This window comes from Liolophura sinensis, chromosome 1 (genome assembly GCF_032854445.1).
Source record: "Liolophura sinensis isolate JHLJ2023 chromosome 1, CUHK_Ljap_v2, whole genome shotgun sequence".
NCBI lineage: Eukaryota > Metazoa > Mollusca > Polyplacophora > Chitonida > Chitonidae > Liolophura > Liolophura sinensis.
In genome coordinates, this window is record NC_088295.1 from 15,006,405 (window position 1) to 15,034,031 (window position 27,627).

At 37.5% G+C, this 27,627-nt stretch overlaps 2 protein-coding genes across 2 annotated transcripts; both read left to right on the forward strand.

The window, feature by feature from the left end:
- Positions 1 to 109: 109 nt before the first annotated feature.
- Positions 110 to 16,668, forward strand: LOC135461925 (target of Myb1 membrane trafficking protein-like). Its single transcript, XM_064739210.1, has 15 exons — positions 110 to 185; positions 3,159 to 3,243; positions 3,507 to 3,591; positions 4,303 to 4,449; positions 5,111 to 5,245; positions 6,136 to 6,360; positions 7,263 to 7,341; positions 8,156 to 8,319; positions 9,546 to 9,663; positions 9,905 to 10,013; positions 10,395 to 10,473; positions 10,769 to 10,792; positions 12,455 to 12,514; positions 12,973 to 13,015; positions 13,868 to 16,668. Exons 1-15 carry the CDS (start codon positions 131 to 133, stop codon positions 14,020 to 14,022), a joined length of 1,563 nt encoding a protein of 520 aa, XP_064595280.1. The 5' UTR covers positions 110 to 130; the 3' UTR covers positions 14,023 to 16,668.
- Positions 16,669 to 17,672: 1,004 nt separating this feature from the next.
- LOC135481949 (signal recognition particle subunit SRP68-like) lies at positions 17,673 to 27,076 on the forward strand. Its single transcript, XM_064761737.1, has 12 exons — positions 17,673 to 17,761; positions 18,857 to 18,923; positions 19,130 to 19,243; positions 19,412 to 19,607; positions 19,897 to 19,979; positions 21,480 to 21,666; positions 22,064 to 22,303; positions 23,160 to 23,381; positions 23,858 to 23,952; positions 24,266 to 24,404; positions 26,005 to 26,136; positions 26,429 to 27,076. Exons 1-12 carry the CDS (start codon positions 17,674 to 17,676, stop codon positions 26,657 to 26,659), a joined length of 1,794 nt encoding a protein of 597 aa, XP_064617807.1. The 5' UTR covers position 17,673; the 3' UTR covers positions 26,660 to 27,076.
- Positions 27,077 to 27,627: the final 551 nt, after the last annotated feature.

The window sequence follows — 27,627 nt, forward strand, 5'->3', positions numbered from 1 at the left end:
TTTGAAAACAAATAAATTTGAGCATTTTTGATTGTAGAAATACACAAAATAATTCTAATAAACCTTTAAGAGGATGTCTCCGACATGTCATGACGTCAGTGACAGACCGTCGGTTCCGCATCAATCCAAGATGTCGTTCTTCGGACATGGCAATCCACTTGCTTCGCAAGTTGGTCAGCTCATAGGTAAGATTTTGGCAGATTAATTGTGAACAGAAAAAAATTTGATCAATTTAAAGTTGTGGCCTTGAATTATGAAATCATCAGTAGTTATATGCTTCACAACTCATGACAATCATACTCGTGCTCATGACTGTGTCAAGTTGTGGTTTTAGTTGTTAGTTTTGTGACACACCTTTCGACTCCTTGAGCTTACTAAGTTACTTGGCAGACCAGTCGATTGAAGATAGGTGATCATTGACAGTGATCAAAAATCAATCTGTCTTGACGAAGACAACACATGCCTTATGTAACGCACGCAATGCAGGAGATCACAGAAAATCACTGGCTATAAAGTGACACTATTTTATTTATGGGAATGAAAGAAATGGAATGATTACCTAGTAATTTCTGTGGATGAAAACCTGTTGCAGTTACCTGCCCTTGTCAAATATGTTGAGGCTGTCAGTGCAGCCGTTTGCTTGAAGCATCACCAAGAAATCTCAGAAAAAAAGAAAAAAGCATGGAAAGGTTTGCCCTTCTGCTTCGCTCTCAACAATGTAGCAGCAAGTGAGTTCCACTGAGCTGGTCTGGTATAGAAAAAAAAAAGATCATATCCATTGAAATAGAGAACTATCTTGTAGCTCAGAACAAGTCATAATGCCGGTTTTAAATACTGAAATACTGAAGCTAATATTAAGATATTTCTTACTATTCAGTAATACAAGTACAAGTACTTATAATGTGGGAGAAGGGCAAAGGTATCTTTGAAAACACTGTAGCACATGAAATAGAGACAGCCATATGCAGTATAGTTTGGGTTTTGTAAAATATGCAGATATACATGTATTGATTTGAAATGTTCTAATTTCTCAGTTTACTCCCCCAGAAATGGCTGCCATGACGTGGGGTTAATGAGCTTCCAGGGCCTAGCTAAACAGCCCCGGGGACCCTTGTTTTTAGTGTTCGAACGTTACTCCTTCCCAAGTTCCACATTCAGAATGTCTCTACCCCTACCGCTCGCAAGTCTGAAATTGTTCTGACATTAGCTTTGAAAAAAATTTTGTCATTCACCAAGCAAACATCAGAGCGCACACTTAGACTTTTGATGAAGCCCTGTAATTGGCCATCCCAACCAATATAACTTTGTGTACAAAATGAAATTAGAAAGGTGCAACAATTGTATTGGAAGTGTCTCTTTCATATGTGAAAAGGTTTAGGAATTAGGGTATGTTCCTTACTCTTTCGTCTGTGAATTTATCGCAAGTACAATGTTGATGAGTTATTTCCTAGGCTGCATGGGCGTGATATTCCCAAAATCAGTTGACATTGATTTCATTATGAATTGCATTAATATGCTGATGTTAGTTCAAGATAAAAAGGTGTTGTTTAACTTTTTACTACTGCACCAAAGCATAATTTAACATAGATTAATTTTATGAAACAGGTATATGCCAACCACAAATGTTTCATTTATTGTTGAAAAATATTCTTGTTTGTAGTTCTTTAAATATGTTTATTGCTGTTATTTGCAAATGTTTCTTTTTTCTTGTATACTTTTAAGTGAAATGAAACTGGTTGTTTAACATTTGTGTACTGGAGGGGTCCCTGTGGCTCATTTGGTTAGCATGCTAGCGCAGTGTAATGACCCAGGAGCCTCTCACCAATGCAGTCGCTGTGAGTTCAAGTCCAGCTCATGCTGGCTTCCTTTCAAGCCAAATGTGGGAAGGTCTGTCAGCAACTTGCGGAGGGTTGTGCCCGGTTCCTACCACGATAATGCTGACTGTGTTGCGATTCAAGACCAGTTTAGATCTAGTTTAAGTCATAGTTTAAATATATGTCAATATTAATACCATGTCACGCATGAAGCTCCTCCACTGATAATAAAAAATGGATATTTTCACATATATGTAAGCCTTGCCTGCAGATACCGCATAAGTCCTGCATTAAATTTATTTCTTAAACAGAAAGAACTTTTTTAAAGTACTCCTTAGAAGACAGTCTATTAACTTAAGATGTAAACAATAAGGTATTGTTTTATGTATGTTTATATCCTTGAGCACAGCGTAAAACACCAATCAAATAAATAAATAAATATTTATATGTTTATTTCATATATCTTTTTGATTTATATTATGTTTGTGATTTCCACTACATCAAACATATAGCACCATGAACATGAATGTTATTTGTTCAGGAATTGTGACTAATAGTATTGGGTATTAAAGGCATTTGAAACCAAATGAGGTCCTGTGACTTACGTCACTTAACTCAGTCAATTAAGTTACTTGTAAAATTCATACCATTAGAATCAAATGATATTTTCAAATGATATTTATAATGACAAAAAAGTAAAATTCATTTTCTTGAATGGTTTTGACTGGTCTGCTGGAGGGAACTTTGTATGCTAATTTTCTTATCCTATAAGATTGACTCTTATAGGATGAGATGGACCGCACGTTTTCATTGTTGTTGCTTTAATAGTTGCGTTTGTCCAGTTCATAAAAAAAGATCGAATAGACTTGTTCTGTGCTGTTAGACGTTTCCTCTCCAGCCAACCTGAACTGGGAATGCTGTTGGTAAGAATCAAATGTTCAAGTTTAATTGTTTTGCAAACTGTTTGTGCAAGCTTGTCTATCAACGGTTGCGCATTATATATGCGTGGTTTGCTGAATATGACAATCTCACAGAGACTTCACAGAGGCATGGCGGACCTCCAGATAGGCATGGCATTGCGCCACATGATAAACTGCTAACTAGGGGTCTGAAGTAAATAACTCTGTGTAGTGGAAAACAGTGAGGTTACCTTTCGAGATACTGTTTGGGGGAGATTTTTTTCTGCTGTCATGCTGCAGTGAGGTAAAGTGTGTTATAAACATGTTATTACATTGTCCTTAGTAACACCTTTATATGAATGACAATGTCTGTGAAGTAATTAATTAGGTTTGTTTTACTTTTAAATGATGATAATTTGATATCACAACTTAAAAATGTTTACAGAGCAGGCCACAGATCCCAACCTAGCTTCAGAGAATTGGAGTCTTAATATGGAAATATGTGATGTCATCAATGAAACAGATGATGGGTAAATACTGGATTGCTGTGTTATTTCCTGCAATTTTCGTCCTCATTTTATATGCCGCACATCTCTCACTCTCAGCTGTTACATGACATATGCAAAGTACTAAAATCAAACTTCGTGATCAGAATTTTTACAACTGTAGTCCAAGTATCCATCATTATTGTGTGGGATTTGCATATGCTGTTTTTACTCTTATTGCAGTATAAACAGTATATAGCTTGATAGTCATGGCGTTGAGTTTGTATGAATTAACTACTCTTTTTCAGACCTAAAGATGCTGTCAGAGCGATGAAGAAACGACTACAGCAATTTGTGGGCAAAAACTATAATTCAGTTATGTACACACTCACTGTAAGTTATTGGGATGATTGTGCCCATTTTTTTAATTAAGCCTAGATGGCATAGTGAGTCATGCATAAAGCTGTAAAATGACACATTTGCTGATGTAACTCTTGGGAATGTCTTCCATATATATATATATATAATGTATCTCATACCTGGCTCATACCAAGGTAGAATAGTGTTATCACAGCTTGATTCGATGATGGGCTGTGAAAATAGAAAGTCTAGATGGATACGTAACTGAAACCGTCCACCGTTAAATGTGAGCACAACAGGTCAGTGATTACAAGCTGATCCCATGGGTTTATTTAGGTCACAGCTGAAAGATGACAGGGGTATATTGTCAGTGTGTGAAGAAAACCCACCCATTGTGACTGAGTTAGATGTTTCTAACATTTGCCAGTATTCACTGATAGTTTTTAGTTTACACCTTGTTGTGCTATGGCTGAGAGCTGAGTGTTTCATATAGTACTATGCAAGCTATTTCCCATTAGTGGTAACATTAAGTATATGACACATATATATGCAACAGATGTAAAATTTTAAGGATATGATGGCTTGTATTCATATACCTATTCACAACATCTGTTACTTTATCCCCACTTCCCAGGCACTTCACTTTATCCCTCCACAGTCTTTGCTTATAGTATGATGCTGACATCGTGGTGATATCATCTGTATATTACCCTAAAGCTGTTTTACCTTCCTCTTCTGTGACAGATTTTAGAGACGTGTGTTAAGAACTGTGGGAAGAGGTTTCACATTCAGGTGGCGAATAAAGACTTCCTGCATGACCTCATTAAGATAATAGGCCCCAAGAACGACCCCCCACAGATTGTACAGGAGAAAGTGCTCAGTTTAATTCAGGTAGGACACTGTCTTAGCCAGATTCATAAGATGATTAGCAGCTTAGCTAAGCCACATCTACAGGTATTTAATATTGTAGTGCATGTTAGGGGTTGAATATGCTGCCAAATGTATATATAACATGTGTTTTTTATTAACATGTTTCAAGGTTTCCCTCTGTTGGAACTTTTACATCTTCTATGTATAGTTAAATAAAAACAAAACCTATGAGAATGGGGTAAGAGTGGGGGATGTCTCAAGTCTTTTAAGATTTTTCTTAAGTACTTATATTGATAAATGTGTAGATGTATACATGTAGATTAAACCACTGTAGTTAATCTAACATTTTGTTCATAAATTGTTGGTTTTTGAAATTTGTATACAATGTAGAACTTTATGAGATGAATTTTAGGTCATTTACAGCATGTTACCACAAGCAATTGTAAATTATGGTAGGAATACAAAATAATGTACTTACATGTACCTTGGGAACTCCTGTTTGTTGTATATGTTACAATATGTAAATGTATGTTATTCTTCAGACTTAAAAACTATTTAAAGTAGATACATGTAAAATGATGAAACAGTTTATTTATCTTACCATACCTGTCTTCACCTGGGGAGATAATGTTGGTATAATAACAACCCTTGTATTCTCTGGCTTATGTTTTGTTAATTTTAGACTTGGGCAGATGCTTTTAGGGGCTCACCTGATCTTAAAGAGGTTGAAAAAGTGTACCAGGATCTTAAAGCCAAGGGTATAGAGTTCCCAATGACTGACCTGGATAATATGGCTCCAATACACACGCCAGCTAGGGTAAGATTGATCAGGCTGTATTCTAATTCCAAGATCTTGGGAAATATTGACAAAGTTTTTTTTCTTTTTTCATTGAATGTTTGGGCCATTCCATATAAAAGCAACAAGAAGCCGAAGTTGAATTTTGGGCGTTGTTTTGGCCCACTTCATTTCATTTGTAGCTGTCATGTTTACTAAAACACTATAGACACTTCAGGTCTGCCTTTTGTTGTGGGCTACAGAATGTAAGAAGATAACCTTCTTCTGTTATTGCTACACGTAGGAGACATCAGGTAAGGGCACCATGGTTGTGGAGCATATGGCCACATGCTGTGAGGTGTAGGATTGGTGATCACTCCACACTGTGCATAAATACACCTGTAGATCATGTTTTTATACTATGCGTAACAGTGTGGCCATCATAATCATCTGGATTACAGTTTCTCTGATTAAATCCCATGCCATGCAGATATAAATTGGGTTAAAAAGTCTGATTCTCTGATCCTTTTTGTTTATTTAAACAGACTGCTTCGGATCATGCCCCAGCCCAAATACCACCTTATGCAGTATGTATTGTTAAACCTACATGCATGCCCATGGTAACACATAACACTCATATATTTGTAATTTTCACAATCAGGTATTAAATGTGATTGATTTTAAAAGATTAGTGTTTACAAATTTTGAACATATTTCTTTTAATGATGGCAATTTTTAGATTTTTGGTGTAATGAATTTTATTCACATACAATTCATGTGAATTGATTAACTTTATCTACTGTCTACAGTCCATCATGTATGGGTTTTGTTGGACTTTTAAGTGTGTTTGTGAAGTAAAACAGGTTGAAGCTGTATCTGTAGATTTGAGATAAATGTGCTATTTATTCCACTTTTTGTCTGTTTTACTATAGCCTCAATCCCAGGCTGCCCCAGGGGTTCCCCCAATGGGTGTGGTCCCCCCTCAGCCCAGAATGAACAGGGCACAAGGGATGGGGCCTGTAGCACCATCACCAGAGCAGATGTCCAAATTGCGAAGAGAGCTTGATGTTGTTCAGGGCAACTACAGGGTTTTGGCAGAGATGTTGACAGAGTTGTCTCCCACTGATGTGGATCAGTCCAATTTGGAATTGCTTGAGGTGTGTGCTTAAAAGATACACAAAACACTTTAGTTTTATTTCTTAATGTGCATTTTAGGCTGTGTAATGTGCATTTTAGGCTGTGTAATGTGACAGTGTAACAGTACCTTGTTTTGGGGGTAAAAAAAAAGCTCAAGAATTCTCCAGAAAAGTTGGATCTCTGGGATTTCCTTGGCCATTCTTGTTGAAATATCACATCACATGGAAATTTGAAGAAGCTGAAGCCTGAAAATCATCCCACTCTTTTTGGAAAAACTATAACTGGCACAACAAAACCATACCTGAAGGTACAGAAATATTTATGAATGAATGCATTGTTTACTTAAAATAAAGAAAATCAAAATGGCACTGACATCTCTCGGGTTTGCCACTATAGCGACCAAGGTTAACTGGGCTCGGGGCACTTCAGGTGGATTTGCCAATCTCCGAGCAAGATCAAAGATATTGTAATTTCTGGAAAAATTCAACCATTGTTGACAAATGTGCATAAAATAGAGGGGTAATTAAGAAGTGTAAAAAAAATACCCCCAAAAAGAAAAAAATATTTGGCACAATTTTCTTCATTTGGCTTAGAAATATAATCTTTGTTTTAGATATCCCTTTCACGTATCCTTTAAGTATATTTTAACTTCAGAAAGTACTCTGTATTGACAGACACCAAGAGCTCATCTGCCATGAAATAGAGCGCTTTTTTAACAGTATTGGAAGATATATCAAAAGGGTTCTTTTAGTTAAGAAGATTTGCAGCTGATTCTTTTTTAAGCTCTGCATCCCGTCCTGAATTCTTGTGATGTTTTATTTTGTGATTCATTATAGCACATGAAAGTCAAGAAAACATTGCCTTATTTTTGTTGGTCGTTAAAGGTACTCTGTTTTTATTGGTAACTCCAATTCGTTCACAGGATTTACATAGAACTTGCCGACACATGCAGCAGAGGATAGTGGAACTACTGGAGTCTGTGTCAAATGAAGAAGTCACAGGTGTGTTTTTGGACCAGTGATGACAACCAGGAACTGAATTTCACAAGTTGTTAGGAGAATCGATATGGATTTTCATCAGATTGAGTGGTGGAAATCCAGGGAAAAAAAGTGTGGGGAAATGCATATTTCAAATGGTGTATTTTTTGTCCGACTTGTCTTCCCTTTAAATTTTTTAGTCATTGATGGAGTTGCAACCGTGTCCATGCGCTTATGTTCAGTAACCATTTTTAAATTTTTCTGATCGGTTGTCAGGGTGACATACCTCATGCCCGCCAACTTAATAGAAAGGTGAGCTACAGTTGGTTGGAAGCTTAGCATTGTAACAAATCAGTGCCCGGGTCAAAGCCGACAACAGGTGTTGAGCCTTTCAACAGTATTTTAAGTTGGGAATTTACAATATTTTTAATACGACATGTGAGAAGCAAGTTAAGATTCTCATAGAGAATGGTGCAAAGTGATTCACAGGTTTGCATTGAAATTCAGGCCCTGACAACTTAAATGAAAATATTTGTCGAGGATTTCAATTCAGGGAGAAGTGATAGAAAATATGAATTTAGTATGAATATGACTTTTGTCCTACTAATAAGACTTTGTGTTAACTGTGTGCCTGTTTTAATCCATAGCAAGATATGTCTGAAAGGAGTATGCCAGACCTGACATTTTATATCCCTTTTCGGACACGAAATCTGCAATACTCATGTAAACTATGCCCCATGCCCCAAGTGCTGCTTGTCAACTTTGCAATTAACATTACTGCTGATAAACAAAGTAACGTTTGTATATTTTAAGGATTTCTTACACTGTTTGCTTTCAGTGGAACTATTGCGTATAAATGATGACATGAACAATATTTTCCTGCGGTATGAGAGGTTTGATCGAAGGCGGACTGGTCAGTCAGGGACTACCCCTGGAGACCAGGTATCTGAAGAAGATGCTACATCCACGGCCTTACACCCACCCCCACCTTCCTATGACCAGGTAAATTTAAATTCCCTGTACTCGTGATACCCACAGCCTTACCCCTATGTCCACATTCCTATGATCAGGTAAGCTCTTTTGACTAATGGTTTAATCCAGGCAGTTCCTTAGCTCTTGACTAATGATTTTGTATGTTTGAAACTAGATTTTATCGATGTAACACTAGATTTACACAGGGTTCGCACGTGTCCTTGAAAACCTTGAAAGTACTTGGTAATTCAAGGACTGGAAATTGCTTGAATTTGACCATTTTTATGTGGAGGACCTTGAAAGTACTTGATTTTGTTTGTGTTACGTGAAAAAAGTTATTAGTTGGTGTGAATCAACAGGCAACTGGCAATGGGCATGCGTCCGAATTTAGCTGACAGTGGTATATACGCAGTCTAAGTTTTACACCACTGCAAACATCCTTTTTTCCGCCAGAGGGTGCTAAGATCACCATTTCTTGGTTTGGTGGTAAGAACTTAGGCTGTAGTCATTGAGAGTGATTTGGTGAGTGAAAAAAAAGCCTTAGAGATGCCAGGCAACTGTCGTTTTAGAGACGAATGGCTGCAGTTCCCAGGTTTCAAGGGCTGGCTTTTGCGCAATGCCAGCAGTGTCTCCGAAGTATAGATGTCTCCAGTATGAGCAAATCCGCCCTGGACTACTTGTGAGTGAGTGACAGTGGCGCTGTTTACAAACACGTGCATTGTGCGGAAATATTTTAAGCTGCGCTTTTTATTCTGATGGACAGTGGAAAATTTATAAGAATAAATGATGGGTTGTCTGATTATCAGTGATGTCTGCACCGACTGAAGGTTATGACACCAACACAAGACTGCATACCAGTCAAATGCCACGGCATGGCTGTACCATGCTTACGAAATGACCTAAAAAAGCATTCAAGCTGCATGTGTTGCAAAAGTATGCGCAAGTGGCGATACCTCAAGTCGCTTGAGGTACTTGAATTTGTATTTTAAGTACTTAAAAGTACTTGAAAAGTCCTTTTGTTTTTTTGGCTGTCAGGGGTGTGAACCCTGTTTACATCAGCAGGTTTGTCAGGTGTCTAACAAAGTGTGTTGGAAACAAGCTCTGCCCATTTTCCCCTAGCCAGAATTCTGACAACCACCACTCAGTTGAAAAATTCTTGATCACAGCACTCCTCACCAACAAATAAATCTGTACAGTTCTAAGATTAATTGCTTTACCTTGGTGTAATCTGTATGGAAAATGTTACTTGTCCACAGCTACAGGAAGCGGCCAACCCAAATGTTGGGAATTTGATAGACCTAGGACCTGAGCAGACTGGTCCTGCTCAAGCACCTGTCAGCACTAATGATGTCCAGGTTGGAATGGCTAAGATGAGTAAGCTCAACTCTGCTTTGTCCACATATATTTAATACATAGTGGTATAAAGGGAAGTATAAGTCCATTTTCACAGTGTCCTATGATTTACATGAATGAGTCAAAATTGTTCAAAGCTACCTGTTAGGCGAATTTTATGTAAATTTAATTTTAAAGTTTTGTGTTTCTGTACGAGATGTACATATAGTTTACATGTCTATAGAATGAATGACATACATGTACCTTCTTGTAATTTGTGAAGGCATTCAGAATAACAGCAATGCCAACCCAGGAAATAGGGCAGAGGAAGCAGATTTTGATATGTTTGCACAGTCCAGGCAGTCCTTTGACCATAGCAGGCAAACATTAAGGTAAATGAATATCAGGAAACAGTCTGTCTTTATTTATAAGACATCCACATCTTCTCTTTGTGCCTTTGCCCTGATCACATACTTCATGTTTTAATAGATAAAAAACGTTCCGGATTTTGTACTCACCTTCATGTGATGATGGTTTATTATACTAACAGCCTATTAAATATTAATGTCATAGATGTGTAAATATTCAGTAATTCTGAGGAAAGCAACTGTGTGAAGGAAAGTTCATGTTGTAGTTGTAGTACAGCTGTACATAGGAAGATCTGCTAGCAACCTGTGGATCGTCATGGGTTTCCCTCGGGGCTCTGCCTGGTTTCTTCCCACCAAATAAATCAATAAATAAATGTTACAGTAAGTGTCTTGTTTGTTTCCCAGTGGAGAAGGTTATAAAGAACAACAAGCTGATCATTATCAGGGAGGATTAAGCAAAGCGGTCACAGCCAAGACGAATAAGGTAACAGTTTTGTTGGGCTTAGGTACGAGGTATTCGGATAATGCCATTCCTTCAGACAAATTCCATATTTACTTGTAAATGAAGTTGGCAACTCTTTGCTACTAAATGCAGTGAATCATAAAAACAGGCATACAAAAGTATTAAATAAAACTGTGTCATAATATGAAATTTAGGCTTGAACTTGAAATGTTTTGTGATCTGTTTTGTGTTGGGCTGTGCTAGTTATGTGGCTATTATTTGATGTTTTGTTGTTGAAAGTTTATTTGTAAATGTTGTTTTTGATGTAAAATTCCAGTTGTCCTCTAATCCGGAGTTACAGGTAACATTGTGTTTATTACAGGTTTATTTATCTGGGCATTGGGAACATGGATGTTGTTAACACTGCTTCATCATACCATTTTCATATGTCAATTTACCCTTAGCATCTGAATTTTATATATGTGCACAACCAGTGGATGTTTGTATGTTTTGTAAATAACCATACGTATGTTCCACTGATTTACTTAAGGTGTCCTTTGTGGTTAAAGCTGTACACGTCCTGTGCAAACTACCTTGGCATGTGAAATACCCCAGGTTTCTGATGTATGGTTAGGCAGACATGAAATATTTCCCACACCTCCCCTCAGATGCCATGTATGTGCATGTGGGATGAAGGCCACATTAACAATTGTCCATGCTGTTAAATACCATGCCGCTCAAGATGCCCTACTGTGTTCAGCCAAATGTTCACCATCATCACTTCTCCAGTTATACACACAAGCATAAGTTTAGTCCAGTTTCTTGCCATCTGTTTCTTTATGATGTGCAGATTTAAGAACTGGAGGTATCACCTCAGATTGTATTAACTATACACTGAATGCAAGATAAGACCACAGCCACATCCAACTTTTAGTGTATGCTTTAGATGGTACACTGCTTGCACTTGCAACTGCTTTTCTTAAAGATAAACTTTAGGGATTTATGATCAGAGTGGTGTTTGATGCACTAAATAAATCAGAAGATAACATACATGTACATCTTGAGACTTTATTATGACAGACTGATTGTAATTTGATAGAAAGTTGGCATGCTTTCAGACAGACTAATTTTTAAAAAATGTAAAAAAAAAAAAAAACCCTATTAAATATGATTAACTCCATGCTGATGAAGGTGAATGCATATTTTCTGAAAACTTTTATTATACATCTTTTACCATGGTAATTTGTGGGTAGAGGCGGGTAGGAAAATCCTGTAGTAAGCTTCTGATACTTTGATAATGTTCATGTGGTAAAGGGCCAGAAATTAAGTTTGACATTTAGTAAATATGAGCGTGCTGACTCCGGAAAGAGAAAATGTTTAAATAAAGGCTTTATCTACTGTCTTTGTGTGGACCCGCTGTATCACAGATTGGTTTACTTATGTATAAGTTACACTCACAATAAGCCGAGTCGGCATTTCAGAACTCTTGAGCAGTTCACACAAGTTTGGATAAGACAAGGTCGGGGTTCTTCTAAGCTAATGAGGCTAAAAGATGGGAGCCGTTAAGAGCTCTGTTGAGCCACCAGGCGTGACTGTGCAAGGTGTATATTGAGTCTAGCAGCTGCCTTGAAACCTCGCACCTTGTCTGTACCAAACCTGCGTGAATTCATGGATTCAGAAGACGTCTTCAATGCCAACTCATCTTATTGGCCAGTATGCATTTATATGCATGCAGTGAACAACTTACCACAAAGGCTACTTGATGGCACCTTGCACTTGAAGATATGGAATAGCTATATCACAAATTAAGGAAAGTTAGAACCTACACATTTGACTAGAGGACATACCCTGTTGTCTTGTAATAATGTCATTATAATCACCTAGGTGATAATTGTTTTATTATGGTACACCTTAATTTTCAGAGACAAAATAGTAAATAAAAATAATGAAAAGTAAATCATTTCAAAGAAATAAAACACAGATGTAAGATATCGTAAGAAAAGCTGGTGGTCTGTGTTTCCAGGTAGTTGACAAGGCCAGTGACTATGATGAGATGGAAAGTTGGCTGGCCACTAATGAAAATGTGAGTACACTTGTACGACTGGATCTTAGCTACCAACTAAAGTGTACACTTTTATGCCGTTACCTGTATACCTGCAAACAAAAGTGTACACTTCTTTGCCCTGACCATACAATGGTTAATACAAAAGTGCACAAAATGGAGTGTCATAAAATGTTAGGTTTACTTTGATTACATGCACAGTGGAATCAAGTGTTAAACTGTGACTGTGACTATGACTTTAGCTGTATATACTAATTGACCAGGCCCCTCTGTGACTTTTGTAAAATGTCATTGAACATCTGTTCAAGTCATAAGCATGAATTCGGGCATGATGCTGATGTTGTGCATTGTCTTGCCATGGATTTTTCTTTTTTTGTAAAGCATGGGATGTTGTGAAAATAAATTTGGTGTTGATTTGTTGATGAATTCTCATGTCATGCATGACACATTTTGAAAGAACAGTGTTTGTTTATCTGCAGAAGGAGACAGACAAGGAGGGAGGTGAATCGATAACAAGTTCAGGTAAAACTGTGAACTCAGTGCTTTGTAATAATTTTGTCTCACTATTGTCTTTTCTTGCCGGAGATCACTTCTTTGGAAGTTAACAATCACATGTACAACAAGAGTATATCTGTGCTACCTCTCTCCATGGCAGCAGTGGAGCAATTGGACTGCTATAAAGTCATTCAAATGCAAATGCTCAGGTGTTCATATAGAAACTCTGTTATAATTGGTTAAATGCAATGTTTGTACAAGAAGATGTGCTGTTGTGGATTTTCATTTGTTGTGCACTTCTGTTACATCAAAGTAAATTTATGTTTGTCTTTTTTTTGTTCACCGTAAAATGGATTTTTATGATAATTTTGAATGCTGAGGATAAAGTTTGAACTGGAGCCTGAAATCATTATAGGAATTCCATGAACAGATTTCCTCAATTTTGAGAGTGGCTTCTTTCATAAACCTTTGTAAATCAGTTGTTCATAATTTTCCTTGTGAATCTTATTGCTTAATGCCACTACAAACTAGACGTCATTTGCGAAAAAAAGTTGTGAGAAATTTGATAACAAATTTTTGTGAAATGTGCCCCAAGTTTAACGACCTATGTAACCAATGTTTTGATAGTACTATGGAGTGTTGAGCAATAATTTGCACAGTATTGTGAAGTTTGTATCTTTAAGGACACAAACAAATCATTTTTAGCATGATTTTCATAATAATTGCGTGCATAAATTCCACTGAAAACAGTGATTTGATGGTTGAGAAGGTTGGAGATTTACTGTATGCCATCTCTGACTTCTCTCCATATACATTGTGGATGCCGTTTTTTTCATTTCACAAAATAAATATTGTGATTTGTATGTTTTTTGTTTCTAGAATTCGACCGTTTCCTGGCTTCTCGTGCCGCAGCAGTTGATCAGCTGCCTGACATTCCTGCTGCTACAGGGACACAACTGCCACAAAGGGGAGGTAACCGACCCACAAGACAGTTGCAGAAAGAAGAAGAAGAGAATACCTTGTTTGCCTTATGAGATGTTTATTGTGTTGATGATAATGATGATTGAGTGGGAGGGAGTTGTGTGAACGAATCTTTTCTTCATGTTGACGTCAAGCTGTATTGTTGTAGTATCAATACAAACACCAGTATAATTTATCTCCACCGTATGCAGAACTTTAAGGTGTTTACCTAAATCTACGTGACAGAAAGCAATGGTTGTATAATAGTTGACAAACCGTTTAAATGAATTTGCACATACACAACGCTAGCGGGCTAGATCACTTATGGTTGTATAATTTCTGTTTGTATTCATCATAATCACATGACTTACATATGGCCTACGCATTGCTTGTTGTCAAGGTAAATCATGGAAAAAATGTTTGAAATGACAATTGTGTGTATATGAACGTATCTGTATTATTTCAGATAAATGAGTATATAGCTGTTTGTGATTCTTATCTTTCTTGTTTGCAATGCAAGCCTTTTTGATGTTTTGTAATTTTTTTTATCTGTTTCTGAAACACTACAATATGGATCATTGGGTGATGAGTATAATGATCTTAGATAACCTCAAAACTGTGGTGCATGAAGTTGATAACAAGGTTTATGGCAAAAGAATACAAAGTTTTAACAAGAGAATTAAATGTAGTTTTAAAATTCTCCAGCAGAAATTAGAATTTATTTTATTCCTCTGTAGTGGATACTGTATGATTACTTCTTGTCATCAACACTTCCATTGGTTTAATTGAAGAGTCAAAAATTTCTTTGAAGTCACATTTTTTGTACAGTTTCTTGATGTATTTTATATCCGAAGTATGGGTATATATAAATTAGGAGGCATTGCTAGCTTAGGTTTCTTAATCTGTAAAATTGGGCATTATGCATAAAACTGGAAGTATGTACATCTGGTTTTGTTACGGTTACCATAAAAGAAGCATAAAGGTCTCCTAGTCTAAAATTTATTTCAATGAATAATCTGTGACCTTCTAAGAGCAAAGAGTGCTAGCTATATTGTTGGATTATATCAAAGATTAACTTTACATTGGTATTTAATTCAAATAAAGTTTAATAGATGTTTTAATGACGTGTACTAATATGATAAAATTCTTTACATACCACTTTCTTGGTGTGTTATTGTTCTGGTCAGCTGGAACTAAACTCTGATGTCATATAACGACATAAATCACAATTGTTGGAAGTCTGGATCTTGCGATCTGACAACTAAGAATATCTCTTTGTTAAATCTTAGCATGTTAATTGAGTGTAAGCTGTAGTCATTTTCATTGAAGATTTAATGCAGGCTGGCTATACCTTGGTATGGGCAACACTAGAAATTATTTCAGTTATGATTGCAGTTTAGATTTAGTGAGTGCAGTGAAAACATCAATCAAGTACCTGTTCTTTCATCAACAAAGACGTTTTATGTCTAAAATTAAGCTGTTGTGGAAATTTTGTACATGACAAGGTTAAAAGATGAAGGAAAGGAAATTCAGGTAAGGATTTATTCATCAGTTGAAAGTAATCTATTTTTTTTTTTTGTCTTTTTTATTCTTGTTCTTTTTGTACATATGGTTTTATCTGCAAGTAGACATCTAGCCTGTATAAGTTATGTCATAAAAGCCTATCTTTTGTGTCTGTTCTCAATTTTTTGTGATGTTGCAGCTGTGTTTCTTGTTCTGGTACTTACTTTATTCAGTTGTATATAGTATTTACATGTATATGACATATTGTATGCATAGGCCTTCTAATATATCTGTCGCCACAATATGGCTGAAACATTGCTAGTGAGGCAATATACCGAAATCAATACACTTGATAGGTATCTGTAACAAAAAGTTAGGGATGGATTTCATTGTAAGTTTTTCATTTCGTGCAAAGAGCCATTTGCCATGAAATGTGCGGAAGTCATTTTTCCCAGTAATTTCTTTTCAAAATTAAAATTTGGTATACATTAAATTAGTGTCCATATTTGTTTACTGCACATTTTGGGTCACAAATAGCTCATGTAGCATCACTTTTGTAGGTTTTTTTAAAGTAAAAAATATGTGTTTTGGTGCAAGTATTGAATTAAATGCATTTTCCAGATTGGGGGAATGTCATTGTACTATTTGATTCAGTATTCTGATTTCATTCTGTCTGGTATTTTGCCTTATTTAACCAATAATCTGCAATTTGCCTGTCTAAAAACAGTGTATGTTTCATCCACTCTTACATGTAGCTAAATGAAACTTGTGCTTGTCCACCCAATGTATCATGGTGTAAATGTGCAGCACAGGCACACAGTGGTTGTTAAAAGATGCTTCACTGTCACAGAAATGTTGATTAGCCAGTGCAAGCTGTTCAGAGATGGCCTAATGAGCAGTATTCGGAATCAGATGTCCTGCATGCCATGATTGAACTGTGTGCTCTTGGTATCTTTCCCTGTGGTGCATTAATTGTCTTGTACAAAGGTGTATATGTGTCAGTGGGGGTTTGTGTATATATATCTGCAGTGAATACTGTGTGGGTATGTTAAATGTGATCCCATGCACACCTGTACAACTACTCTGTTAATGATAGACTTCGTTAATTGTATGCCACCTGGCAAATGCAACAGTTGTCAGTTTTCTTCAACATGTAACTCACTGCTATACTGGAAACTAACCAAGATTATCACATAAAATAAACTATTGTAATATTATATTGTGTTGAGTTTTTGTCATCAGTTTATTGTTGGTTGCTGATAAATAGCGTTACATCAGTAGGCCTGTGCAGTGCTATTTCCTGAGCTGAAGGAAACAGACTGGGCAGTCTATGGACACTTCCATTCTCTGTGCTTGTGAGCCCTTGGTGACGTTACGCGTTTGATGACGCTCATTCGTCTTAATTGGGAAAATTTGTCAGTAACTTGCCAACGGCCTGTGGAATACCCTAGGCTTTCCAGTTCTTGCCTCCCATATAACCGACCAACTTGGTATAAGTGAAAAATTCTTGAGCATCGCATGTAACGGCTAATAAATGGATTCATTAAACAAGCTGTCTCCAGCCTGCGTCATTTCTGACATTGTAACTCTTATTCATTGAGGTGGTGAGGTCTCTGTGACACCTGCCAGGCTGCAGTGGTTTCTCCCATCTATTATCCAGACTATTTTTAAACTGAGTGAAATTTTGTAGGAGTACCGGTACAAGTATGGTGGGAAACACCAGTGAAATACATATTGGTGTTTACGAAGGATTTCTCACGTGACCATAAGCGGGTTTACGGGTAGAGTAATCCACAGGCCTTTGACAGATAGCCTTCGTAAGGTACCTCACAATCCTGAAAGCCGTAGTGGATCCATGATAGCTGGCATACGCACACGGACACAAAGTTTAAATCAGTCTGTTGTCCATTTTGTGTTTATATAGACTGTAGGTCAGTCTGATCATTACCGTACCCTTCCGGGCTGTTACTAGTACAGAAAATATGTCCACTTTTGTCTCCAGAATTAGAGATTTAACAAAACTGTGTTGATTACGCTTCATTATACATAACAGGCGCCACGATCTGTCTGAAATATTGCCCATGTGACGTTAAACCATAATTATATACATGTAAATCAGAACTTGACCCCACTCCGGAGGTGTATGTTTAAAGGGAAGTAACTGTTGGTGCGCCAAAGCTTTAACGCGACAGGTGTCGCTGTGGGTTCAGTGTAGCACGTCGATGGTGGACAGAAGCATGACTTCCGAAAGTGAAGACGTGGAAGATGGAAAAGAAGAACAACCACAAGCTGAGCTGTTTACAGTAGAGGGTAAGAGGACCTGGTGATCAAATACTTTCAGTGAAACTCTCAGACATGTACATTCTTATACGCAACTCATGTTTGTCACTTCAATATTTGGTGTTGTTGTTGTTGCCTGATGTGATAGTGACTAGGCTAGTCCATCTGGCTCCTCTGTCTTCCGTTAGAAACGGTTACCACAGTGTGTGAAACTGTCCGAATTGAACTTTATTGAACTGACGACATTTTTTTAAAAAATTTTATATTTTTTTATTTTTATTTTTTTTTTAAATTATTTTGCCAGTTGAAGGAACACGTGATGTTTGTCTGTAGAAAACTAACATATGTCCTACTTTAGCCAAGACAGGTTCTCACAAAGTTAAACAGATTACACCTGGATGCATGGAGGCTTATTTGGAAATTTGAAAGTTGAAGTTGCTAAAGTGACGTCAATTCATTGAAGAACCAGCTTTTCTCAATGAGAATCTAAGACAAGTCTCATTGATGAACAAAATGACAAACCTAGTCTTTACAACTGCAGCTTATTTTATGCTGAAACACTAATCTGTAGCACAATTCTAATACTCACCTTCACAGTCTAGCCCTACCACTTCGCTATGCTTCAACTTGGAGGAAGGTGAGATCGCTCCATAAACATTATGCTCTGACTGCTTCCATGTGTATTTTTTATAAAACCTTCTAAAAACTTTGGTTCAAATTTTACATCCATAGAACTTCGTTAAATTACCAAAGCTAGTATAACATGGAATTCTTGGATGAGGAATGATTCTGCTGCTTCAGTTGATCTGCAGGGTTGGTAGGCTTGGTTGCAGTAAGCTTTTGAAGGTTGTGCTCTTCTACCAGTATGACATGTCCAGTGTGGAAAAGTGGAAATATTACTGATATAACATGGCTAATCACTAAATACAGCATATTACATCTGATTTCATTTCAGTATTTATAGAACTGCTACCACATGGCCCTGACGTTAGTGATCATTCACCATAATACCTTAGCCTGTGGATCTGAAAGCAAATGGAAAGCAGTATTTTGGGTTATTTAAGATGTCCAGTGAATTAAGTACTGATATTTCTCAGGCTGGTATTCATCTGAATTCTATTTTAGTTTTGCAGATTGTGAAAGAGGCCCAACAACAGCATGGTCTTAGGCATGGGGATTACCAAAGATATAGGTAGTTGAATCACACTGTTTTTTGTGCTTTTTATCAAAAGTGTGTCCTTAACAGTAACACTTCCTGTGCTTGTTTTCAGTAACTTGATAACCTACCATCACAGATGCGTAACTTCCCTTTTCAATTTTTTATTACAGTGAATGTGCTATTAATTCATAAGTAGATGTTTTGTTTCTCTTTCAAAATGTGATATTTTACTTTTATAGGAGTTATTGTTCTCGAAGAATTCGCCGTATTAGGAAATCCTTGCATTTTCCCCAAGGTGACAGAAGACGTGTACAGCCTAAGGTGATCACTCAGGAGTTACTTAAGGATGTCAGGTAGGAACAGATAGTTCTTGTTTTGAAAACAGGAAGAATTTAGTGACCTCTTTAATCACTCTCCTATCACTATCATAGCTAAAACAAGTGATTGCTGTAAAGTGAATTTTCAAGGGACACTCAGACAACGTAATACAAACTGTTCATGAGATTATATTTGTATACCAGGTACCTACACTTACCTCTTTTCTGTGCTGAGAGGGCTTGGGGTTACGCTATGCAGCTCAAGGATGAGGCAAACACCGAACATAGGAAAAAATTCCATATGAGTGCCCGCCTGAAAAAAGCAGTGCAGTATACAGAGGAGTTACTGAAGCTATGTGATAGCCCTAAGTGTGATGCCAGGACAAAACTAGAGGCACAGGTAAGGCTTAGCCCTTTTGTTTATTGCGTCAAGTCCACTGTTTTTTAATTCTGATAACGGATAAAGAAGTGATAAGGCTGAGCTTGGCCTTTAGCCAACAAATGCATTTTAGCAATTTTAGGGATGATACGAGAAAAAAATTTTTAAAGTGGACTGGATCAGCATTTTAAAACTAACATTTTTCTGTTCACAAACAGAAGTTCATATGCACACACTTGATATTAAATCAGTGATGACTGGGTCAGATATTTCAACCGTGAAATATTCGTGAATGTTATCTTTCTTGTAGGCTTACAATTCCTGGATGAAAGGGAGTCTTCAGTTTGAATCTGAGAACTGGAAGAGTGCGATTGAACTGCTGAGTAATGCTAAGTAAGTGCTGTTGTATAGGCCAGTCTCTTGTCACAACAATGGCCAGAGGAATTCTAAATATTGCCATTCTTGGACGTGTTAATGCAGCCATATTTCTTTGATTTATGTCGACCCAAGCGATAGATTTTGTAATCGATGACGAACAATGTCATGTGATGCAATAGATTATGAAGAAGAAATTATTTTAAGAAATAATCAGCTTCTTGGGTTCATTTTAGCATAATAAGTTTTCCTACAGGGTGCGCACAGTCCTTGAAACTTCTTGAAAGTGCTTGAAAAAATACAATTTCATTTTCAAGTACTTGAAAGTCGTTCCGCTGGCACTCACCATTGTTCCAAATTTAGAACCTTTTTTTGAAATGGTGATAAAATTTGATAAAATGTTAATGTTTTTGGCGACAAATTTATTTACTTAAGAAAAATTACAAGCGTTGCATAAAATCTACCATGAGAGTTTTCTGGGGTTTGTAGCAGATTTTTGAAATTTTTCTTATGAAAATAATCCACTTATTTTCATTTGAAATGGCCTCATCTCGGCGAAACAACAACAACACAGTTGTATGGCGATTACCTGACAGAAATCTACAAAGGGGGTTCACCTTTGTTGCAAGTTGACTTACATTAAATAACGCTTGAAATCATTTTTGTTAAATAATGAATGAGAATCATGGCATTTTGGGGAATGCCTTTCATTGCCAAAAAAAAAAAAAAAAATATCAAGGGAAATAAATCATGGTAGAGTTAGACCTGTAAATGAAGCTACGTTCCATGAAAAAATTTAAACTTTTCCAGTTAATAAAGTATTTTTTTTCAGATCTGAAGTAAATTTATTTATTTGATTTAATTATTTGATCAGTGTTTTATGCCATACTCAAGAATATTTCACTTACACGACGGCAGTCAGCATTATGGTGGATGGAAACTGGGCACAGCCCGTGGGGGAAGCCACGACCATCCGCAGTTTGCGGACATACCTTCCCTTGTACGGCTGGAGAGGAAGCCAGCATGAGCTGGACTTGAACTCACGGTGACTGCATTGGTGAGAGACTCCTGGGTCACAACGCTGTGCTAGCGCGCTAACCAACTGAGCCACGGAGGCTCCCGAAGTAAATTAAATGTTTCAGAATATGTGCAGTTACATAAATATCATAATCATAATGATGCATAGACCTGCATAATGATATGTGGCGTTCATTTTTTTACTGAGCCAAGGCCGGGTCGAGAAAGGGGTCGCATTACAGAGGTGAAGGGCAGATATTTCTTGCAAAAGCAAGCGTACTATTCAATATACATGCATGCAAATTAAAGCCTCTATGATTCAGACTTAAAATATAGTCTATAATTTGCACCATGGTATATTTAAACTAGCCTTGAAAATGACAAAAAACTCCTGGAAAACTTTTTGGAAACTCCTTGAATTTCATTTTCATATACCTGTACGAACCCTTTCCTAGTACTTAGTTTGAAGCCAGCCTGGTTATATTACGATTTGTTTTCCAGGACGATATATGAGCGGCTGGCTTCAGCCTTCACTGATGAAACACAGGCCCTCTACCTGCAGAAGGTGGATGAGGTTTCACCCAGCCTGAGGTACTGTGCATACAACATAGGGGACCAGTCAGCTATCCAGGACCTAAAGGAGATGAGGTGGAAGGCAGGACAGGATAGCATATCCTCTACACTAGATGTAAGAGTTAATAGCATTTCTCTATACTACAAAACACTATATATGTAGAGATAGAGACGTGAATGTATAAGAGAACCAGCTAGGCACAGTCACCAGTCGCCTTTCTAAAGGATGGTGGAATACAATAGACTGCCTTTCGCTGGTTCTTAAATCCATTGTTTTCACAGACCAGTAAGCCTTGATCCTGTGCTCATATCCACCTATGTTGTTTTGTGTGCAGCTGTGTGCCAGTGAAGTTGCTAGGTGCTCGTGGGAGTTTACTACAGCAGTGAACCAAGCTTGTATACATGAAATGCACAAATTATCAGGGGCATAATGAGGGGATTATCTCCCCTCGTCCCTGTTCTCCTTCCTATGAAGAATTTCATGTAGCTGTCTTTGTGTGGTTTCGTGATAGGAACTCTTGTCTCAGACGAGGGAGAAGCAAGCAGTGACGCTCTCAGAGGTCAGCTGGAGGGGTCGGACCATGGCCGTAAAGAACGAGCATGTGCGCTCCTTCCTCCTCAACATCCAGGAGAGCGAGAGGGAGATAGAGGCGGCCCAGGGCATTGATAATAAAGTGTCTGTCTACGAGAGCTTAATCAAAGAGTGTATAGACGCCTTACAGATACTCCGGGACTCCCTGCAGGAAGATCAGGCATGTACACAACTGACGGAATATTCAGTGAATGAATGCAGGCCTCTACATACGATTTATCTTGTTGGAAAGTTACTTTGTTGTTTAGTATTATTTTAATAACTGAATCACTAGTATACTGAATGCAATAAATTAAACATTTTTTTTTCTGTTCTTCAAATCCATTATGATCCATTGTTTGGGTTACTTCACTTGTGCAATAAGTTTTTAGCTAAAATACCACAAGAAGATCAATAAGGATGCTCTCATTGGGTGAGCTGCGCCTTTACCTGAGGTGTGTTAGGTAGCTTGTGAAGTTCAGCAGTTCTCTCAGGTTCTGGCTCATTTTTTCCATGGGGATGTCCCGAGTGAAAATATTAGTATCAATATACTTAGCTGGCTTTTGCAATTTGCCATTTCCAACACTCCACACTGTGACATGGAACCTGATTGATTCAACAGACGACTTCTTTTGGCTGGTCAGAGGATAATTAATTCCAAAGGGATCCTTTGAAAGTGCGACTGATTTTTTGAAGTTGATGGTTTCATGTCCGAAATTGTTAGTCAATTTGAGATGAACAGTTTTGAACTGAGGCCTTAGTCACCAGAGAGCATCTTGTAGGTTGTTGCTGCACATGGAGATGTTTCAAATTTCACTTGGTCATGTGGGTGTTGAATGTCAGTATTAAATGATATAGTGAAGGCCCTGAACGAGGCAAGTAAAACCTAGCTCTTTGTTATGACACCCTGTTTTTTAGGTTGACTTTCAGCTTCATTGTCTGCAGACAAGGCATTAAAACCTATGACTGTAATTAAGTAGAAAGATACATTTTCCAATCTTGTGATGATTTTAATGGTTCTTTTTGTACATTTACAGACATTTAGAGCTATACAGAGAGGACAGCAAGTTGACGGTAAAATATCAAACCTTCATTATCTCCACACTTACCTGACCTACCTGAGATTGACTAAGACGGTAGAGCGTAACCTTCTGCTAATTGAGAACCTGAAGGAAAACTTACCTGGCCAGCAGGTAGCGCCAGGTAAAAAAATAACCAAACCTCAGGACCTGGTCAGACTCTACGATATCATCATGCAGGTAAGCAGAATTGAACAGATGCATATTTCAAAGGAAAACCTGTTATGTTTCCATGTGTCAATGCCAGAGCAAATCTTACCAAAAGTATGAGGAAGGTTTAAAATAGTCAACTAGCAAGCATTTGTTGGTTTGATAACAGTTTCGCTTGGAGAATACATATAACCTGAGCACTCACTGCAACTATGGGGCTGACCAATGAGGTCATGTGCCCCAGTCCATTTCCTTCCGGTTTGAGAGTGGCATTAAGTTGGGAGATTTGTCAAGTGCCAGGCAATGATGGCTGATTTGCTCAGGGCAGTCCTGGTTCCTCCAGCCAAAAAGCAGACCTTTGCCATATAAGTGAAATTTGTTTAAGTGTGGCATCAATCACCAGGCAAATAAATTATTGACGAACAAATCTCTAATTTGAAGAACAAATCTTCAATTTCTGTGAATTTAGGATACTTGATAATAGCCTGACATTTATCTGTCAACAGAACCTTGGGGAAATTCCCAATCTGAGTGGACTGGAGGATGATGAGGCCCTACAGAAGGAGATCTCGACACAGATACAGGGATACAAAGCATTTAGGTAACTCTTATTAATTTTGCAGCCGACAAACTTTATCATCCAATTCACTGCAATTTAGCTTGATATTGCTGTTTAATTTATTGTCTCTTATTGTCATACAAGTGAAATATTTTTTTAATGTGGTGTGAAACCAACAATCAGTCAATGCAACTGATACAGAAGAATTAATTTGCCTAACTGATAAAAAATATTTACATAATGTATTGAAAAATTGTACACATGTATGATAATAATGAACAGTTTAGCTGTTTTAAAATAGAAAATGAATACTCCTTCTAAGTTAACAATTTTCATATTTTTCCTTTTCTTGCAGAACATTTTATATTGCTCAAAGTTATGCGTTTGCTAAGAAATGGCCTGAAGCTATTGCTTTGTGTGAGAAGGTTTTAGAATATTCCCAGCAGGCATTGCAAGGGTACAAAAAACATGTTCGTGACTCTGCAAAAGCTAAGGTAAGAAAAACACTGGCTACATTACACAGAGTAAAATATAGGTATCTCCTGTGGTTTGATCGATAGACTGAAAGCAGGGTTCGCACAGGTCCTTAAAAACCTGGAAAGTACTATGTTTTTTTTTTTAGAGATTCCAGGCTTTGAAAGTGCTTGAAATTGACTGTTTTTTACTAAAAGTCCTTGAAAGTGCTCGAATTTCAGGAGGCTCAATGAGTAAACGTCTTAGATGTGAAAGAGTAAAATCTATCACGTTTTATCATAGTTGTGCCTTGTTTACATTCCAAGCCATCTTCAGTGTCTGCTCCAGACTGCGACTTTGTTGACTCTTATTTTGCAGTTACTGTTCCAGGGTTGCATACATAACTCAAGTTTGCTGCCCAGGATCATGGATACTTATAGTATAGCTGCACGTGTTGCCATAGTGACTCGGCTGCGTATGACACAGGATTATTTTGACCATTCTTAATAGGGCCATTCTTAATACATGAAAAAAAAATGCCAGGGAAATGTAAGTTTTGCGACTTAAAGACCGGTCAAAGTGTGGCATAGGTAACTCTTGACAAACAACCCAAGTCATCAGGGCCAGAATGGCGGGAGGGTAGGTGATTTTTCGTTGCGGCGATGTTAGGAGATGAAGGTTAACAACAGCCCCATTGCTAACTGTTGTACACAAACTGAGTTTTGAAGTGCAGGAATGGTAGTTGGGCTTTCAAAAATGGCGAATATCATTCACACCCATCGCTATGGATACGGCTTACAACTTGTCCATGTGGGGTTAGGGGCCTGTGTGTGAGTGTGACATGCAACATATATCGCTTCAATTTTGGATTCTGGAAGATGCTTGAATTTAGTATTTTAAGTGCTGAAATTTATTTTCTTATCTCCTGTGCGAACCTTATGAAAGGGTAAATTGTTCCTGAAGACTTGACCAGACTCTTGCAGGAGCTTACCATGTGCTTTGTAAGAAGGGCTTGTGTTTCAGTATCCTGAAAACAATTAACGATTTTGGGGAGGGAAAAAGATTTCAAATTTTAAATGTCCAATCCGCTTTTGCTTCATATATTTTCTGTCGAATGCATTCTAAATGTCTATATACCAGCCCCAAAAGCACAGTTGACTGAGCATTAGCTTCAGGAAGCGGTAGATCCAGGGTCAATCCTGGATCGGGTCACACCTAAGACCTTAACGCTTGGCGATCAGCATGAAGGGGATAGTGCAACGACTGGTTGACACATATCAGTATAATAGCTCGGGCGGGGCGGCTTACTTGCCTTTAGTAAGTCATCTCACTGAAGCAGCACTAGATAAAAAGAGAGGTGGAAATCCACCCTGCAACAAGGAGGCACATTACATGAACTCTAAGGTCTCTTTCATCGTCATATGACTGAAAAATTGTTACGTACTACATTAAACCCCAAGCACTAACTCACTCATTTCTAACTGTGTACCACGGGGTTGAGCAACAAGATGACTTGCTTCAGATCCAGCTTCTAAGGTTGTTTCCTTCCACCTTCAATAATGGAATATTCCTGAGTACTGAAGTTGTAAACAGTGATTAGTTCCAGTTATTTTATGTGGACTGTTCTCTTTTGGGCTGCAGGAGGAGAGCTCTAGTCTGGAAGAGTTGATTAAGCAAGCCAACAGCCTCAAGTATTCCTGTCACGCTTCCACCATTCTGGATGCTGATGAAGTCGTGGAACAGTTTGGGGACCTGGCCATTAAAGATAAGCGGGTAAAGAAGGCCTCCTGTGGGCCAATAAAGTGGCCAATTGAAATGTTAAATATTGTTTTGTCGTCACATTTTCTTGGACAGGGTCTTATAGTTACAATATGGCTAAAAATGGACATTCAGATAAAGATAGGTAAACATTTTTCATAAGTCATTGATGTACATGTAAATTGTGCTTATCTGGATTTACTTTTAATTTTGTTCATTTGACTGTCTTTTCTGAAGCACCACACCACAGAATGGGATCTGTTAATACCCAAGGTGTTGTTTTAACAATTTGCTGTTGGTGTTGCAGCCTCTTTCTGAGCGCCTGGACCAATATTTGGAGGACACGACCTTGGTAACAAAGAAACCCAATCTGGTTCCATTTCCACCTAATTTTGAGCCCATCCCATGTCGGCCATTGTTCTTTGACCTTGCCTTAAACCATATAGAGATGCCCTCTGTTAAAGAAAAGATGGAGCAGACCACGTCAAGGGGAATAACTGGGATGGTTAAAGGCTGGTTATGGGGAGGGAAAAAGTAAAGTCATTTGCATCATGGTGGCAATATTTGAGGACTGAATTTGAACCCTCTCGTCCAGACTGTTGAAGATGTAATAATATTGTATTCAATTCTTCAAGGTCTTGAGTGTTGCAGTTTCAAGCTTCCTAAATAATTACCATCTTTCGCTGCATTATTTTGTGGCATCATATGAATCAGGTCTTGTTAATAAAAGGTGCATTATGTCTCATTACATGCTTTTCTTACATCTCACATCTTACAAAAAATAAATTGATGTTTCTGTCACTTACGTATATGTATGTTGATAAAAATGAGTTAAGTCTACTGTATATTGATATTCCTTTAGTCTGTAGTTATTTTTCTATGTCAGATGGATAATTGAAGGTACTACTGTTGTTGATACTATTGAAAAAATTTGAAATCAAACAACCAACCATTTGTAGGTAATGATAACCTAGTGTATCTTTTTTTTTTTTTTTTTTTTTTTTTTTTTTCAAATGCCAAGATCTGGAAGTGAGGCTGTACTTCTGTTTGCTACTCTCTTTGTCATCTGGTGTTTTACTCACTTTGATATTCCTGTATATCATGTCTTAGAAAACCTTATCCAAAGCAGTTTTACCGTAAATTTCTCCATGACCTCTTAACAGGACATTAAAATCAAACCAACTGTATGAGAGGAATGTTGGTAGCTTTCTCCTGTTTAACGTGTTTGCAAGGTGGTGGTTGTTTGCTATTTGTGGCCACTGTTTGGTTTTAACAATTCCATAACAAGGTTTTGGAATTGAAACTAGCTTCCTTAACTGGTTTTGTGTATCCTTCTGTTTCTAGTGCTAGTTACCAGCTTTTGGTAAAGAAGGGAAACATTACAAGGCCTATATACTAATCAGGCCATTTTGTTATGAATTTCAAGTGTATTCAGTAGCTGGATATGATTTACTTACTTAGGTCTTCTTATAGTAGAGCTGCTACTATCTGATGACTAAGCTCTTT